Consider the following 15570-nt stretch of genomic DNA (forward strand, 5'->3'; position numbering starts at 1 on the left):
CTTGCTTGTTTTGGGCGGAAAGCGGCTGGGGACTGAACCCAGGATGTGGACATGCATGTGCTTTACTGAGCTAGAACCCCAAACTTCTTTTGTTTTTTGCAGGGTTGGGGATTGAACCCAGGACCTCACACATACTAAGGCAAGCCCTCTACCCTGCCCTAAGCTGCATCCCCAGCCCTGCATCTGCCAATTTAAAAAAGTAATTTAGTCAGTACATTGAAAATTTTTAAAAATTCAGTTGAAAGACTTTTATTAAGAGGAAAGTGTTTCTGCTGTTTCAAGAACACAAAATATCATCATTTTAAGCCAGTAACTTAACTTTCAATTGAAAAGACATGACCACTCCAAGGGATGAAACCTTGCCCTGTGTGGGGCTCAGGAGTGGACCTTTTGGCCGGCGGGCTGGGGCACGAGGGCTTCTACTCCACATCTCCGCCTCTTATCTTTGCTTCACTTGTTCATCAGGACAGAGCTTGGCTTCGGTCCTGCTTTCCACAGATGGCAGAAGAAAGGCACGTGCGGCTGACAGTCCGGGAGAGGCTGCCACAGGGCCTCCCAGAGCACCCTGAGAGAGGGCAGGGCAGCAGGAGCCTGGGTGCAGATGGGAGATGACGTACCGCAGGACAGGGCTTCCCCAACTGTGAATCATACTGACAGTGACAAGTAGAAACACTTGTGAAATGGGACAAAATGCCAGCATTGAGTTGGTCCAGGCAATCCTGGGAACACAGCTGCCGCGGGTGGGCAGGCACCAGTGAGCAGGAGTGCAGTTGCCCGGCGTGGCTCCTGGGGCAGCAGCAGCGCTGGAGAGCAGACCTGCAGGGGGTTGAGCGTGGAGAGGAACCTCAGTGGGCAGTGCCAGGGCCTTGCCCCGTCCCAGAAGAAACCAAAGATGTGGTGCTCCTAGGTCAGCAGGAAGAGGTGATGGGAGACTGGGTGGGGGGGCACCCCTGCCTTGTGCTCTGGGAGGACTGAGGTGGCACCAGCAGGTGAAGGCCTTAGACAGGAGGCAGAGTGAGACGGGAGGGGCACTGCCTGAGGAAAGCTGTCAGGCAAGCATTATTTTGGGGGACACAGATCCCAGGGAGTTCAGTTTCAGGCTAGTTGACCTTAGGAAATGGAAGAAAGGCCCATCTGGTCATTACATAGGAGCAGTGGACAGTGCCCAGTCACCTGGCAAGAGGAAGAGCTGGCAGGGTGCCCTGGAAGGAACATGCACAGAGGTGCACATAAGAGACAGGAAGAGGACCGAGGGCAGAGCAGGCACTCAGGGCAGGAGACCTGGCAGAAGGGGAGAGGGAGGTTTGCTTCAGAAGGAGCAAGACCCTGAAGAGAAGCCAGCAGCCAGCTGCCCTGGGAAGTTTAAGGCCACGGAGTTCCCGAGACTCTGGGAGAAAAAACTTTCTTTCTTTTATTCATTTATTTTTGGTCCTAGGAATTGAATCCAGAGGCTCTTTACCACTTAGCCACATCCCAAGCTCTTTAATTTTTGAGACAGGGTCTCTTTAAATCTTGGAGGCTATCCTCAAACTTACAACAGCCCATATTAGGCTCTGGAGTGGTTGGGGTTACAGGTGTGTGTACTGTGCCTGAGAAAGCACATTTTATACAGGAGTCGTGAGCGTGGGGAAGGGGCAGGCTGAGGCCAACTGCTGGGCACAGGTAGTGGGCAGAGGAAAGACGCCCCATGGAGGAGAAGGGCAGCTGAAGCCACAGCTACCTGCAGGAGAGGGTGAAAAGAGCAGAACAGGCGGAGACGCAGGCCACCAGATGAAGTGGGGTGTCAGGAGGGCTGCGGCAGCAGATGGCGGTCACCCGCCAGGTGGACATGATAGGACAAGGAAGGGGCAATGTACTACCTGGACTCCCCAGAAGTGTGGCATGGACATGGCTGCTCCCCAGGATGCACCTCCCAGCACCAGCCACAGATAGCCCTGGGGAGACAGGTGAGCACCTGGGCAGAGCACAAGGGCTGGCGGTGCTCTGGATGCAGAGCCCAGGCTCCCACCACCTTAGTCCTTAGCCAGAGGAGGCCGGTATGGGTGAGGGGTACATGGCAGGGGTCAGGCCCTCCAGTGAGAGGCCCTGGAGATGCCACGAGAACAGAGGAGCACCCAGAGGTCTGTCCGCAGAACTCCTGTGCTGAAGGGGCACACCCTGTGTAGAAGCAGATGGCGAGGCTCACCCAGACAGCCTCTAGGAGGCCACACAACAGAGGACAAAGGCCAGGAAGTGCTCAGGGCCAACAGCACTGCTTGGTCACTGCTTACAGGCTCTAGGTATGAGCGAACAGGGGCAGAGTAGGCCAAAAGCAGAGAAAAGGAGGAAGTGAAGGGACAAGGCAAGAAAGGCAGCGAAGAGCAGGTGGGGAGGCAGGGGACTCGCTGTGCAGGGTAGGAGAGGGCTGCAGGCAGTTGCAGAGGCTAAGCTCCAGGGCAGGCCCTGCTCTGTGAGGGCAGGACCCAAGATAATGCAAGCAGGGACGTTGCTGTTAGGAAGAGGGCATATGGACCCGAGTGAAGGGTCCAGAGCCACGGGCTGTAGACTTGAGGTGCCCAGGTGGTGCAGGCTGCCTAGGCTGGGAAGGCCTGAGGCCGCCCGTACCTTCAGAAGTCCTGGGACTTATAGATGGCGCAGTCGCTGCTGACGTCCCACTCCAGCCTCTGGAAGAGGCACACCATGGAGCTCTCCAGCAGTAAGCCACTCAGGATGGCCAGCAGGGACAGCTTCCGGTTGATGCTCAGGGCCACTGCGAAAGAAGAGGCAGTCAACACAGTCTTAGGAGTCTCAATGACACTGGAATGTGAATTCTGTGGGTGTGAGCTGTTTGGCAAAGATGTTCTTTCATGTACACTGTTTATATTTCTCTGCTTGCTTCCTTCTCTAGCACTTCCATCAGCAAGCCTTTGAGAGAATCAAGAGTCAGAGTCTCATCAACATTTGGAAAAACAAAAAGCAGACTCCCGGGTTCTAAAGAGAGCAACAGAGAAGAACCATAGTCTCAAGGTCAAATTTGCAAGAGGGTAAGCATGATGGTAACAGCATCAGAGAACAGTCATTAAAACGGTGACAGGAAGAAGTGGAGACATGTTTCCTGGAGTGGCAGGTGCTGCCTGCTGTGGATGCCCATGCCTGGCATGCATCCTGGGGTGGCAACTGCCTGGCCTTGTTAACTCTCGCCATGCCACTCAGCCCTTGCAGTCCTGTGAACTCATTCATAAAAGTAATGCAACAAAGGCCACCCACGAGTTTCACAGGACAGGGGGAGGGCAGAGGAGGGCACCTGGTCACAGTGAATGAATCCTGAGCACCCACCTGCACAAGGGACTACAGGCGCGCTGGTCTGCTGAGGCCCCAGAAGCAACCACAGGGTTCTGAAGGCCCAGAAGCGAGGCTTCACCATCCCTGTGGGAGGGAGGCGGAGGCGGAGGAGCAGAGCAGAAGCTTACCTCTGACCGCCTGGAAGTTTGATGTCAGCACAAACACTTTGATGAGCTTGAGGCACAGAGGAGTGTAGTCATGCTCCCAGATGACAGCCGGGATCAGCAGGAGCTTCCCGTAGCTTGACAACAGCAGCGCTTTAAGCAACAAAATAAAGTGGGGCTTTCTCTTTGTTGTCCTGGGTCGTTCTGCCCACAGGAAAGTAAAAATGCCAATGAAAAAGGCAGTCTGTTCTGGGAGGAAACGAGAAATGAAAACATGTATATCCATCCAAACTACACCTCAGAACAAGCAACCCTCAATTCCAGGCTATGACTAATCCCCTGAATATCTCCATCCAAACTACACCCTCAAACAAGCAACCCTCAATTCCAAACTACAACAGATCCCCTGACTCCACAGGAATGTTTCCACAATACCAGACCCTCTTTCTCCCTGTAGCCCTGGCCTTTATCTCTCACCTGGCCAGCAGGAGCCAACAAATACATGTCAACGGACTCTAACCAAGCCTGTCAATGTCCCCTGAAAAAAAAGCAGCCTTGAGAGACGGTGGTAACCCACTCTGTGAAGGCTTCTGGGCAGGGGGAGTCAAATGGCCAAGGAAGGCTGCCAGGTCCGAGGCCTGGAGCTGCTCTGAGGCCCCTGCAAGCACTGTTTTGGTCTGTTCTCCCACTAGGCATTGACAAGACTTGGAATGTTTTGTTACCTAAATTAAAAGACTTCCTTTATTAATTTTAATAATATGTCTGAATGCAATTCCTTATACTCTAGAAAATATTCTTAAAATATGGAGTCCAGATTAGAGGAGGCAGCAGCTGCCCTGGCATCCCAGGGCCATGGGACTGCACCATCTGTCAGTCCCTGCCCAATGGGGCCTCACTTGTGTGACTGCTGTGGGTAGGACTGTTAATCTTCTGCTTACCTACCCACATGCATTCTGAGTGGTCTGTCCTTAGCTCTCTTTTCCCCCATGAGCTGTGTTATACCTCCAGAATCAGGCTCCTCTGGAACATGTGTCATATTAAAGCAGGTTTAGATGTGTGGTGTTGCCCAAAAGTTCAAGGGTAAGAAATTGAGAGGTGAAATGATTGGGTTTTGATAGCCTTAACCCAATCAGCAAATCAATCCCCTGACAGGGATTCACTTGGTGGTGACTGAGAGCCGGCAGGCTGTGTCACTGGGGCATGCCTCCAGGGTATATGTTTTGTGCTTGTTGAGCCAAACTCTCTGCTTCCTGGAGCCATGTTCCCAGCTGCTTTCCTCGGCCACACACATCTGCCATGATGTTCTTTCTGGCTCACCTCAAGCTCTGAGGAATGGAGCTGGCTGGCTGTGGATGGAGGCCTCTGAAGTTGTAAGCCCCAAAATAAACTTTTCCTCCTCTAACTGTTCTTGTCAGGTCTTTGGGTTACAGTAGTGAAAAAGTTGACCAAGGTACTGAGAAGTGTGGTGGAAGGCTTCAGGGTGCTGAGAAGGCAGAGGGACAGGGTAGGCTCAGGAAGGTCTAGATTAGAGACAGACACTTGGGAATTCTGAGTAGGCAGATGAGAAGACCAAGGGAGTGATGATGAGGACACACAGGCCAGAAATGCGACATCGGAATGGACTGGAGACTTCATACCACTAAAATGATGTTCGTTATAGTCAAAGGATTTATCTATTATTATCACTTTTAAAGTTCCTTTTTTTTTTTTTGGAGGGGGGACCAGGGATTGAACTCAGGGGCACTCAACCACTGAGTCACATCTCCAGCAGTATTTTGTATTTTATTTAGAAATAGGGTCTCACTGAGTTGCTTAGCACCTCGTTGTTGCTGAGGCTGGCTTTGAACCTACGATCCTCCTGTCTCAGCCTCTCAAACTGCTGGGATTACAGGCATGCGATTACAGGCTTGTGCCAATGTGCCCAGCCAAAACTCTTTTTTAAAATAGGGGGTCTCACTGTGTGGCCCAGGCTGCCTTGATCTCCTGGGCTCAAGTGATCTTCTGGCCTCAATTGTCTGAGAAGCTGGTACTCTAGTTGGTGCCTGTGCCCAGCTTTAATTGAAGGATTTAGCAGCAGAGAATCATAGAAATTAGTATGAAAATAGCCACAGAAATCAATTTCACATAATTCTGACCCTAGAAGGACAAGTCACAAATCTGATGCTGAAGAAAGAACTTTCCAAACATAAATGTGTTAGGGGCGGGCAGGTTAGCCAATTTCCCCAAGGAACAAGGCAGTTAAGTTGCAAGCTTTCCCTGTTCAATATATTGCATTAGTACTAAGCAGCTGGCTAATGCATTGGGTAATGTCAGTCTGTTTTTTAATAAAGATGGGGTTTAATAATCTTCAAATTAGATAATCAGAAATTTAAAATTACAACTTTTATCAACGTTTCAAAACATTTTATGAAACTTTCTAATATTAAATATGACTATTCCTATGCACATTTGTTAACAAATAAGAAAGTAGGTGATTTAGATGAATTCACCTAGCAGGGTAGTGGTAGAGCTGAAAATTTAGTCTCAGGTGCTATATTAACTATCTCTCTTGCCAAGGATTAAAACCATTTGTCTTAGTTTTGTTTTTTGGTACCAGGTATTGAACCTAGGGGGGCTTAACCACTGAGCAACATCCCCAGCCCTTTTTATTTTGAGACAAGGTCTCACTAAGTTGCTTAGGGACTTGTTAAGTTGCTGAGGCTGGCTTTGAACTCCTGTCTCACCTCCTGAGCTGCTGAGATAACAGGAATGCACCACAGTGCCAAAATAGTTAAGTACTAGGTTTATAAGAATGGAAAGGTAGGCGTCTCCTTACCTAAAGAAGCAATGGCAAACATCCGATAGAAGTCCCATTCTTTGGCGTATCTGATCAAGTCATCAGGAGCAGTGTTCTGGGTTGAATCTTGAAGCTGCCACCACCTCAGGTATGCTTCACAAAGCAAGCAAAACATGCAGAGTTTTCCATGGATCTAAAGGTCAAAGACAATGCCACTCAATCAGGTAAAGAAGCACTCAGTTATACTGAGTATCTATAGGTACAGCTGTAGGTTTGAAGACTGTCCCCTGTGGACCATTTTCAAATCCAGAACTGCCCAATAAAGTGGCCAGTTGTAGCTATTCTGAAAATCAGTGGCTCTTTTGTGATATTGGGGATCGAACCCAGGGGTGCTTTACCATTGAGCTACCTACCGCTGGCCTATTTTTTTTTTTTTTTAAATAGGGTCTTGCTAATTTGTTGAGGCTGGCCTCAAACTTGCAAACCTCCTGCCTCAGACTCCCAAGTCACTAGGATTATAGGTGTGTGTTACTGTGCTCAGCAAATCAGAGGTTTGGTTTATTTATTTTTAATTTTTTTTTTTGGTAGTTAGAGAAGAATAGCATGCCTTTATTTTATTTTATGTGGTGTTAAGGGTCAAACCCAGTGCCTCACATGTGCCAGGGAAGCAAGCGCTCTGCCATTAGCTACAGCCCTATCCTAAATCACAGGTCCTTTTTTGGGGGTGGGGGTGCCAGGGATTGAACTCAGGGGCACTCAACCACTGAACCACACCTCCAGCCCTATTTTTTTTTTTTTTGGCGGGGGGTACTGGGGATTGAACCCAGGAGCACTTAACTACTGAGCCACATCCCCAGCCCTTTTTTATATTTTATTTAGAGACAGAGTCTTGCTAAGTTGCTAAGTGCCTCGTTAATCTGCTGAGGCGGCCTTTGAACTCACAATCCTCCTGCCTCAGCCTCCCAAGCAGCTAGGATTATAGGTATGCGCCACTGTGCTAGGATCCAATTCAGAGGTTCCTAATCAGCAATGGCCATTGGAATCACATAGGGAGTTTTTTTCAATTTAAGAATATCAGGGCCACAGTCCTAAGTCAGAATCTTTGATACTAAAACCTAGACGTGTATATTTTATAGCAATTCTTAGGGGAACTCTAACATATACATAAGAATCATTGATTTAAATAGCTCACCATTTGTTACATTTTTGACACAAAATTTATGTGACCCACATATAGGTGCAGACAACCGTCAGAGAATACATTTAATCTGAAGGTTCCAAGCAGCACATAAGGAACTGTTGGTCTAAACATGAAAAAAAAAAAAAAAAAGGCCTCTGGATGGATGAATACAAATCAATACTGAAAGAAAACGGTTAAAAGGAAAACTAAGCTGAATGTCTGATGGTCAACAGGGACTACTGAGCAGTAAGAACTGCCCCCTCCCGGCTCCTCCTAGGAATCGAGCCTCTGCCCCTATGCCAACCAGTGTGACCCATGCTCGAGTCCAGCATGTTTGGAGGCTCTCAATGGGCACAGGGATGCCTGGAACCCCTGGGGAGCTGTGACCACGCAGATGCCAGGAGGCCTTGGAATGTTTCCCTTTCCACTGGCCAACCAGATGGTCCTAAATGTGCAGCCGAGGCTGAGAATCAATGCTCTGGCGACTCAGCTGTGGGATGGGGCAGGGATAAATCAATTGTTAATATCTACCTTAGGGCAAATTTAGGGTTGCTAAATCAAATAAATGAAAATATAGGACACCCAGTTAAATTTAGGTTTCATATACACAACAAATAATTTGTACAAGTGTGTTCCATGCAACATTTGGTACATACTTTTCTTTGTTTTTCTGATTTTCAAAGGTACTGAGTGTCCTGTATTTTACCCATCAATCCTACTCAAACTACTCATGCGTTTACCATGCAATACACTAGATTATGTTTTGAAAACTACTTTAAAAGTTAGGACTTTCCTAACAACTCAATTTTGTTATTCACCTCATACATTTCCTTAGTGTGAAATGGAACAAATTATGTTTTTCATAGTTTTCTTTTAATGTTTGTTTATTTCTCTTAGGTATGATTCTTTCCCTACCCAGCTGTTTGATTTCATTCTGTTGAGAACCCATTCACTAGGTAGCCCACTGAGAGCCATCACAACTAATTGTTTGAATCCTGCCAGTGGCCAAAGCTCACACCATGCAGTGCATCCACATCTGTTAATTCTAGAAATTTTTCCAGCCATTGTGAGAAAAGATCCATACTCCAGTCAGAATTTCTTACACTTTAGTCTTTCAAAATTCAAAAGCATCACCAAGTAACATTAAAAAACTTCCACAACTCACATTTATTTTGGTATTGAAAAGTATATGTCTGTAGGCCTGGGCTTTGCACAAAATAGCATTGATCAAGATGATAACAGGATCATACTCAATGTATTTGTCTACAGGTTTTTGGCAGGATTTCTGAAATAACACAAGATAATGTTAGAACAAGCAAATTTATACATTCAGAAATCTTAGTGGACTTTTAAACTTGTAGAGCAATAAGGCCACATCCACATTTAGGTATACTTCCATTCAGATAAAAATGTTCCTATATGTAAGATGTGGCTTTACAAGGGACTAAATATAAGTTTCTAGGCTAGAAATATGAATTTTAACATCATATTTGGGAAGCTAAAAGATAGTCAACTTAAAGGCTAATTCCCAGAAGATTCTACTTTCAATTCTACCTTTGATCTATAGGAATTGTTAAAAGACAACCCTATAGTGTCCTTCGCTGATCGACTGTTGCCATTGGCTTGATGGCCCCAGTGTTGTGGTCCTGAAACATGATTTGGAGAAGGGTGTTCAGCCATGGTCTCACTCCAGGCTGCGCAGGACCCTTCGCCCTCTATACTGTAGCAGAGAGCCCATGTTCCTTCCTGTTCTCAGTGCTGACAAGGAATACCCAGGCTTCCCCGGGCCCGTTGGCTCAGGATTCTTGGCATGGTGTCCTGTTCTTTACTCAGCTTCTGAGAAGAGGGGTGTGTGGCCTGGGCCTAGGTCACCAATCACTGCTTTCTTGGGTCCATAGCATGTGCTGCTAAATGGCCTTCCACAAAGATCACCAGGTTCAATAGAGTTGGGTTCTCTGGACACCTGACTACAATGTAGTCACATCCAGTACTAGCAGAACATGGACTTGTGATGCAGTGCTAATTACAAAGCTATGTCAGTGCTACAATTCACTGCAAAAAGAATGGTGGCTACAATTCAAATGAGACATTTTGAAACTCTGACTAGATAAAACAGAAATGGAAGAAGAAGCAACTAGTATACAAACACACTGGGATGGCCTTTTAGTTACACCAAAACACTAGAAGATTATTAATCCTGTGCTTCAATACGAACTTGGATTCAATTCCAATTTGAAGAGCTTCTCTACTTCATTCATGTCATTACAAGAAATAGGCTTGTTTGTCCAATCCCCAAGTAAATCAGCAAGGAAGATGTGCCACTCCCCAAACTCAAATCCAACCAATGAAACAGAGGCCGGGAAGTCATAGTGAACGAATGAATGAATGATTTTATGGGGCTGGAGACTGAACCCAGGACCTAGCACATGCTGGAGGGGTGCCATACCACTGAGCTACAATCCTAACCCTTTTAAACATTTTACTTAGAGACAGTTTTGCTAAGTTGTCCAGGGTGGCCAGGAATTTGCATTGCTTCTGCCTCTGCCATTCTCAAGGACCTGGGATTACGGCACAGGCCACTGTGCCTGGCAGGAGTTCATATTTCTGCGGCTCTCTACCTGAGCAAATAGTGTCAGCTTTAAACAGAAGCTAGAGTTGACAACCCCAGATTCACAGGCAAGGTTCTCTCATAGACCCCTCCCATGCTATTCCTGCGGAGCTCATGTCCTCCCTTCATGGTGGAATGCTCCTGCATTTCTAAATGGGTCCCTGCCTGTCCTTCAGAAGTTCTCTAAACCCCATCTTTAGAAGTAGGCCAGCAGACACCAGCAGCAGGCGGCACAAGCTCCTGCTCCTAGTGCACCCACTCCTTCAAGCGACAGTCACTCTGAGAGCGGCTGTGCGTTCCTAGCAAGAGCTCCTTCTCAGTCACTCTGAGATCAGCCACATCCAAGACGCCGGACGACCTGGGGCCACTGTCTCTAGCCCCCAGGACCTTAGAGTTTGCCAGGGGAAGATAAGCATACCCCCCATGACAGGGGCCCAGAAAGGGCTGCGCCCAGCGCCACCCTACTTGCGTGGCCGTCCACCTCCCCATCGCAGCCGCCGACCAACGGGGCTACAGCGTCAGAGCTCACTTGCCCTCGCTCGCCCTCCAGCACTGGCCTTTCCCCAAGTGCTGCCACCCCACCCGCCACTCAAGTGGAACGTCCTCCGAGTCCTCCAGGCACTGCCGAAGGCGCGCGCTGGCCAGACGGAGTCTGCGTCCCCGACCCGAGGCCCCGCCGCCGCCCGGCCGCGCTCACGCAGATGGTGATCTTCAGAACGCCGTGGCGGTAGTCCCGGTACAGCTCCCGCGCCTCCTCGTTGCACTCGATGCAGCGGTACCGGCAGGGGCCCAAGACGGCGCCCCCAGCGCCCTTAGCCGGCCGCGGACCGCTGCGCCCGCCCGTTCCCATGGCCACGGGTGCCCTTCCGGTCCCGGGCGGAAGTCACGACGCCGCTCCGGAAGTCCGCAGAATCTACGCGCATGCGCGGGCCGGGGCGCGCGGCCGCGAGTACCACTCGCGGCGGGTGAGGCCGCGGTGCCGCGCCCACCCGCCCGGCGCGCCGCGCCTGCGCCGTGCGCGAAGATGGCACCTGCCAGCCGCGGCTGCGGCTGCCGGGTCTGCGCGGGGGCCCGGGTGCCGCCGCCGCCGCCGCTGTTGCCGCTGCTGCTGCTGTTGCTGGCGGGGCTGGGCTGCGCGCGGGCTACAGAGCACTACTCGCCGCTGTCCCTGCTCAAGCAGGAGCTGCAGCACCGGCAGCAGCAGGACGCCGCGGCGGGCGGCGGCTGCCCGCAGTCGGGGGACTGGACGGACCAGTACCCGGCTGAGTGCGGTGAGTGGGCCCGCTGTGGTGACGCCCTCGGGCTGCGGGGGTGAGGGAAGAGAGAAGGTGGGCGGTGGGGGAAAGGGAGAAGGCGGGCTACGGCGGGGGGAGGGAGAAGGAGGGGGGAAGGGAAGAAGGCGGCCTGCGGGAGGAGAAGGCGGGCGGCGGGGAGGGAGGAGGCGGGTGGAGGAGGGCCTGGAGAAGGCGGGCGATGTGGAGGGAGGAGGCTGCGAGGGGCGAGGGCGACTCGTGGACGTGGACACCTCCTGCGGGAGCCCGCCGGCTGCACGTCTGGTGTTCAGGTCTTCTCCCTACGAGTTCCACCTGGGAGAAGGAAGGGCAGGCCCCTGGCATCTGCACGGACACCCAGTTCTGTGCCTGCCCGGTGACTCCCTCCGGTAAATGACCTGGGGCCTCTGCAAGCCGCGAGTTGCCTCTGGACGGTTCATTCATTGAAGTCGGGCTGTTGATATCCCAGGCCACAGCCTCTGGGCATAACATGCACAAGAGCATTTTTGTTGTTGTTCCGAATTCTGTAGTGTCTTTCCCCTTTGAGCCCTTCTTTCCCCTCTGCTGTGTGTGGGCTCCCTTGTGGCTTGCCTTGGGAAGGGCCTAGGTCTCCTAGGCTCATTAGGACCTGACTGGTTGCTTTTAAGGCTCCACAAGGTTGTTTAACAACTTCTACCTGCAAAGACAATATCTGTTTTATTGAGATGTCAAGATCAGATGTCTGATTTCCTTTTGGCATAATCTGACTTCCTGGAGGAATTCTCACTGAGGGCGTGTGACTTCTTTATAGTATATACTGGTAACTCACAGGACCAGTGTTATATAGAAAAGGAATGGCCATTATCGGTGTCACTGTGATCTGAGTGCCCTTGTGCACACCATGGTGTGCACCCTCACTGGAGACTGCCTGGACTCTGGGTTTTGTTTTCCACAAACGGGGAACAGCTAAGGAAGGTAGCAGTGTGCAGGTGCTGTCCTTAGCTCTTAGTCTGCAGGCCTCCTGTGTTAGTCTATCAGAAAAGCCGTGGCTGCCTCATTGAATGGTAGCTTCTAGGCTCAGGTGGAGAAGCCAAGGCACAGTGGAAGTGTGAGTTTCCTGAGGTCTAGCTGGTAGGAGGAGCTGTCCACTAGGCCTGATGCCTGTTTTTGACTTGGCTGCTGGTTGGTTGTACGTAGGAAGGCACACCAGTAGTGTTCTCCAGCCTGTCAGTCATCAGTTTGTCTTTCCCCTCCCTCCTGGAGGCCTGTGATACACACTGGCTGAAGAGAGTCGGTTGGTGGCACTGGCTTAGATGGCTCACTTTGTCCAGCAGCATCAGGTTGTGCCTATTTAAGAATCCTTGTTTAAGCCAACTCAGACTTGTGTTAGGGTTTCCCCCCAGTTAACCACAAATGTAGTTTCTACTGGGCAAGTGGAGGAGTCCTTCTGTCCCTTTCCCATTCCCTCAATACGGAGTACATTGTCTCATGTTCTCTGCTTCTGGGGAGGCGTACTGTGAGGCTCTGAACTTGACGGGTTTAGATACTTCAGTTTTCTTGGTGGGACTTCAGACAGCTTCCCTGGCTGCCCTGAATGTGCAGGAGCTGCCAGCAGGTGCAGAAGAGGCGCATGGCTTTGTAGTTGCCCCTGACCTTCCCAGTGTCAGCAGCATGCTGCTTGGGGCTCTAGTCTTTACTTTTGCAGTCTGTGATAAAAACTCTGTTGTGGAGACTCCTTGAAATGCCTCTTGCTTCTCCCTCCTAACCCTGGACATTTCTGTGGAAGCTGGAGCCTGTGAAGCCTGCTCCAGTCCTCGGTCCTAGGAGGCAGGGACACATTATTCAGGGTCTATAACTAAGCACATACTGGCCGGAGGGGCAGCTGATGTCTGTCTCTAGAGCCCCTTATGATCAACACAGTGTTCTGGAAGAGTGTTAGAATCCAACACTGATCAGCTCTTCGGATTCACAGGCCAGATCTCATCAGTGGACAGGCTTGTGGCTATCTGTCTGTCCAGCCACAAGCCTGTCCATATGAAGCCAGCACCTGTATGAAGAGCCAGCCTGGCAGCACAACTGCTTCTCAGCTGAGTGGAAGCTGCCATGTCTGTACCTGCTCACCTGATGGGTGGACTGTTCACCCCAGTGATCTCAGGTGCAGGGTGACTACTGTCAGGATCCACCATCTGGAGGTGTCCTGGCAGTGGCCAGCCCAGCTGGATACACCATCCTGAAGGGGCATCCTGGGCAGCTGGCCAGTGGACATGGTGCCGTTGTCTAGGCCTGAGCCTGACATGTCTCCAGGCTCCTTGTGACTGGGAGAAGGGAGTGCTGCTGTGACAGGTGGCCAGGGAACTCTGGGCACAACCAGACGGAGACTCCTAATTCTGTGGGTCTGGTAAACTCAGGCCTAGACCAAGTGTGACTTGTCATTGATTTAAGGATGCAGGTTCTCCTTTTTTTCTGCCCAAGCTGAGCGGCCTGGTTAAATGACTGGCTTTTCAGGCAGGCCGGGATGCATTTGAGTGGCTCACACAGGTGCGCTTCTAGCTGTTGCAGAGAGACTTGTTCTTTCTCTCCATTTGGAAATATGGTAGTAATGAGAACAGGGAGTCATGTGCGTTTTTAGCTGTTGGCAGACTTTGGCTGCTCGTAGGTGACAGTCATATTGATTTTTTTTTTTTATTGCAGTTGTAGATAGACAGGATACCTTTATTTTTATGTGGTGTTGAGGATCCAACCCAGTGTCTCACATGTGCTAGGCAAGCTCTCTGCTGCTGAGCCTCAGCCCTAATCCATATTTGATGTTTTCATGGTAGTTTTCTAATAGCCACCTCCATCCATTGGTGATCGTAGCACAGTCCATTTTTAATATTTCACTCAATATGAATGATTAATTTACATTCTTTAGTAGTTTTTTTTTTCTTTTCTTTTCATGGTGGCAGGTATGTGCCACCATGCCCAATAGTAGTTTTCTTTAGTTATTTGAAATGAATGACCCAGAATTGGGATTATTTGATCTTTCTGTTTCTTTGTGGAGAAAGCATGTGGTGATTATCTACTCTGAGGTTCACTGCCAGGAAAACAAATGGCCTGTGCCCAGCTCTGCCTTTGGACAAGAAGATGCACAGTTTGCCAGTGTGCAGCTCCTTTCTTAATTGTGGAGGGGTTTGTTTGAAGACAGGAAATTGATTTTCTTGTTCACAGCACTCAGATGTTGCTATTCCTGGGGATGGTAGAGAGTCCTTAGAAGGAAAGCTGTGTCACCAGGGCTGTTTGCTTTCTGGGTCCAGAAGAAGTTGAGACCCATGTGTAGTGTTGAGTGGCAGCCCTGGGGACCCTTGCTGAGTTCCCTCTCTGGTGCCTAAGTTGAGACCCATGTGTAGTGTTGAGTGGCAGCCCCGGGGACCCTTGCTGCTGCTCTGTGCCCAGCCTCCCTGCCCTGATTTCCTGGGTGTGGTCGCACCTGGTTCTGTGGCAGGTCTCAGGTCTCTTTCTCAGGGCCAACCCTCGTCCATTTGCAGGTCAGTCACTGCTCACTGCAAGCCTAGGGCTTGGTCCCTGTATGGAGAGGCCTGGCACTGGCTCACCCTTGGGTGTAGTCTTGCTGACTAGACAGCATCTTCCGAAGGCCCCTGGTTTAGTCAGATGTGCCCTGGGAGCCCTGAGGCGGGCGCCTGTCAAGTCTGCAGACTGGTTTGCTTTTCACTCACTTGTGTTGTCCTTAAGGATGACTTCACCAGGGCTGAGGTGCCATCAGTGACAGAGTGCCGGGTTTCTGTTCTTGCGACTAAAAGGCTCAGGGGTCACTCCAGTTAAACCTGGCTAACTGGGCTGCACAAAATAACCACACAAGAGACACAAATACCTTTTTCTTTGGGGTCGCTGTAACGGCTCCTCTGACCTTAAGGGTCCGCAGAAAGAGAGAGAGCGAGAGCATGCGCTGACCCCTTTTATTGAGGAGAGGTTATTTAAATGAGGCAAGGGGTCAGGCTTCAGGGGGCTGAGTCTATCTTCATGATGTCCACTGTCAGCAGGTTGACTGACACCTGGGTAGGCCACAACCAAGGGCACAGTAAGAGAAGGGGATATACACGAGGCACTTCCATGGAAGATTCTATCCTAAACAGGGCAAGGGGTTATATCACAAAGGAACAGGTGAGCATAGCTTCACCCATGGGGCTGTAGCAAGACACACTCATGCACAAGACACCAACCCTCGCACCCAAGAAGGGTGGGGAAAGCTCTGCCACATTTCTTCGACTGAGTGCCCCAACACCCAGCCGGGAAGTATAACCCAGTCACATGTAAGGTTGGTCTCCCACAACAGA

The 15570-nt window shown here is 50.3% G+C and overlaps 2 protein-coding genes across 7 annotated transcripts in view; one reads left to right on the forward strand and one right to left on the reverse strand.

Moving 5' to 3' along the window:
- Positions 1–233: 233 nt before the first annotated feature.
- Arv1 (ARV1 fatty acid homeostasis modulator) lies at positions 234–10874 on the reverse strand. Of its 3 annotated transcripts, XR_003303001.2 has the most exons (7): positions 10687–10873; positions 8547–8666; positions 6241–6394; positions 3450–3674; positions 2605–2749; positions 1174–1281; positions 234–816 (listed from the first exon to the last, which is right to left on the reverse strand). XR_003303001.2 is itself a non-coding variant. In XM_026413426.2 (6 exons), exons 1-5 carry the CDS (start codon positions 10837–10839, stop codon positions 2607–2609), a joined length of 795 nt encoding a protein of 264 aa, XP_026269211.1. In that variant the 5' UTR covers positions 10840–10873; the 3' UTR covers positions 234–816; positions 2605–2606. The 3 variants fall into 3 exon arrangements, 2 of the variants coding, with proteins under 2 accessions (XP_026269211.1, XP_026269226.1); XM_026413426.2 differs by lacking the exon at positions 1174–1281; XM_026413441.2 differs by lacking the exons at positions 1174–1281; positions 8547–8666 and having other exon boundaries at positions 10687–10874.
- A 138-nt stretch (positions 10875–11012) lies between these two features.
- The window catches only part of Ttc13 (tetratricopeptide repeat domain 13), a 58728-nt gene continuing 54170 nt past the window's right edge, over positions 11013–15570 (forward strand). For all 4 annotated transcript variants that reach the window (XM_026412298.2, XM_077802263.1, XM_077802264.1 and 1 more), the window contains exon 1: positions 11013–11260. In XM_026412298.2, the coding sequence (XP_026268083.1) occupies positions 11014–11260 (247 nt within the window). In that variant the 5' untranslated portion in view covers position 11013. The remainder of the gene's footprint in view (positions 11261–15570) is intronic.

The sequence above is a fragment of the Urocitellus parryii genome, chromosome 9 (assembly GCF_045843805.1).
Source record: "Urocitellus parryii isolate mUroPar1 chromosome 9, mUroPar1.hap1, whole genome shotgun sequence".
Classification (NCBI taxonomy): Eukaryota; Metazoa; Chordata; class Mammalia; order Rodentia; family Sciuridae; genus Urocitellus; species Urocitellus parryii.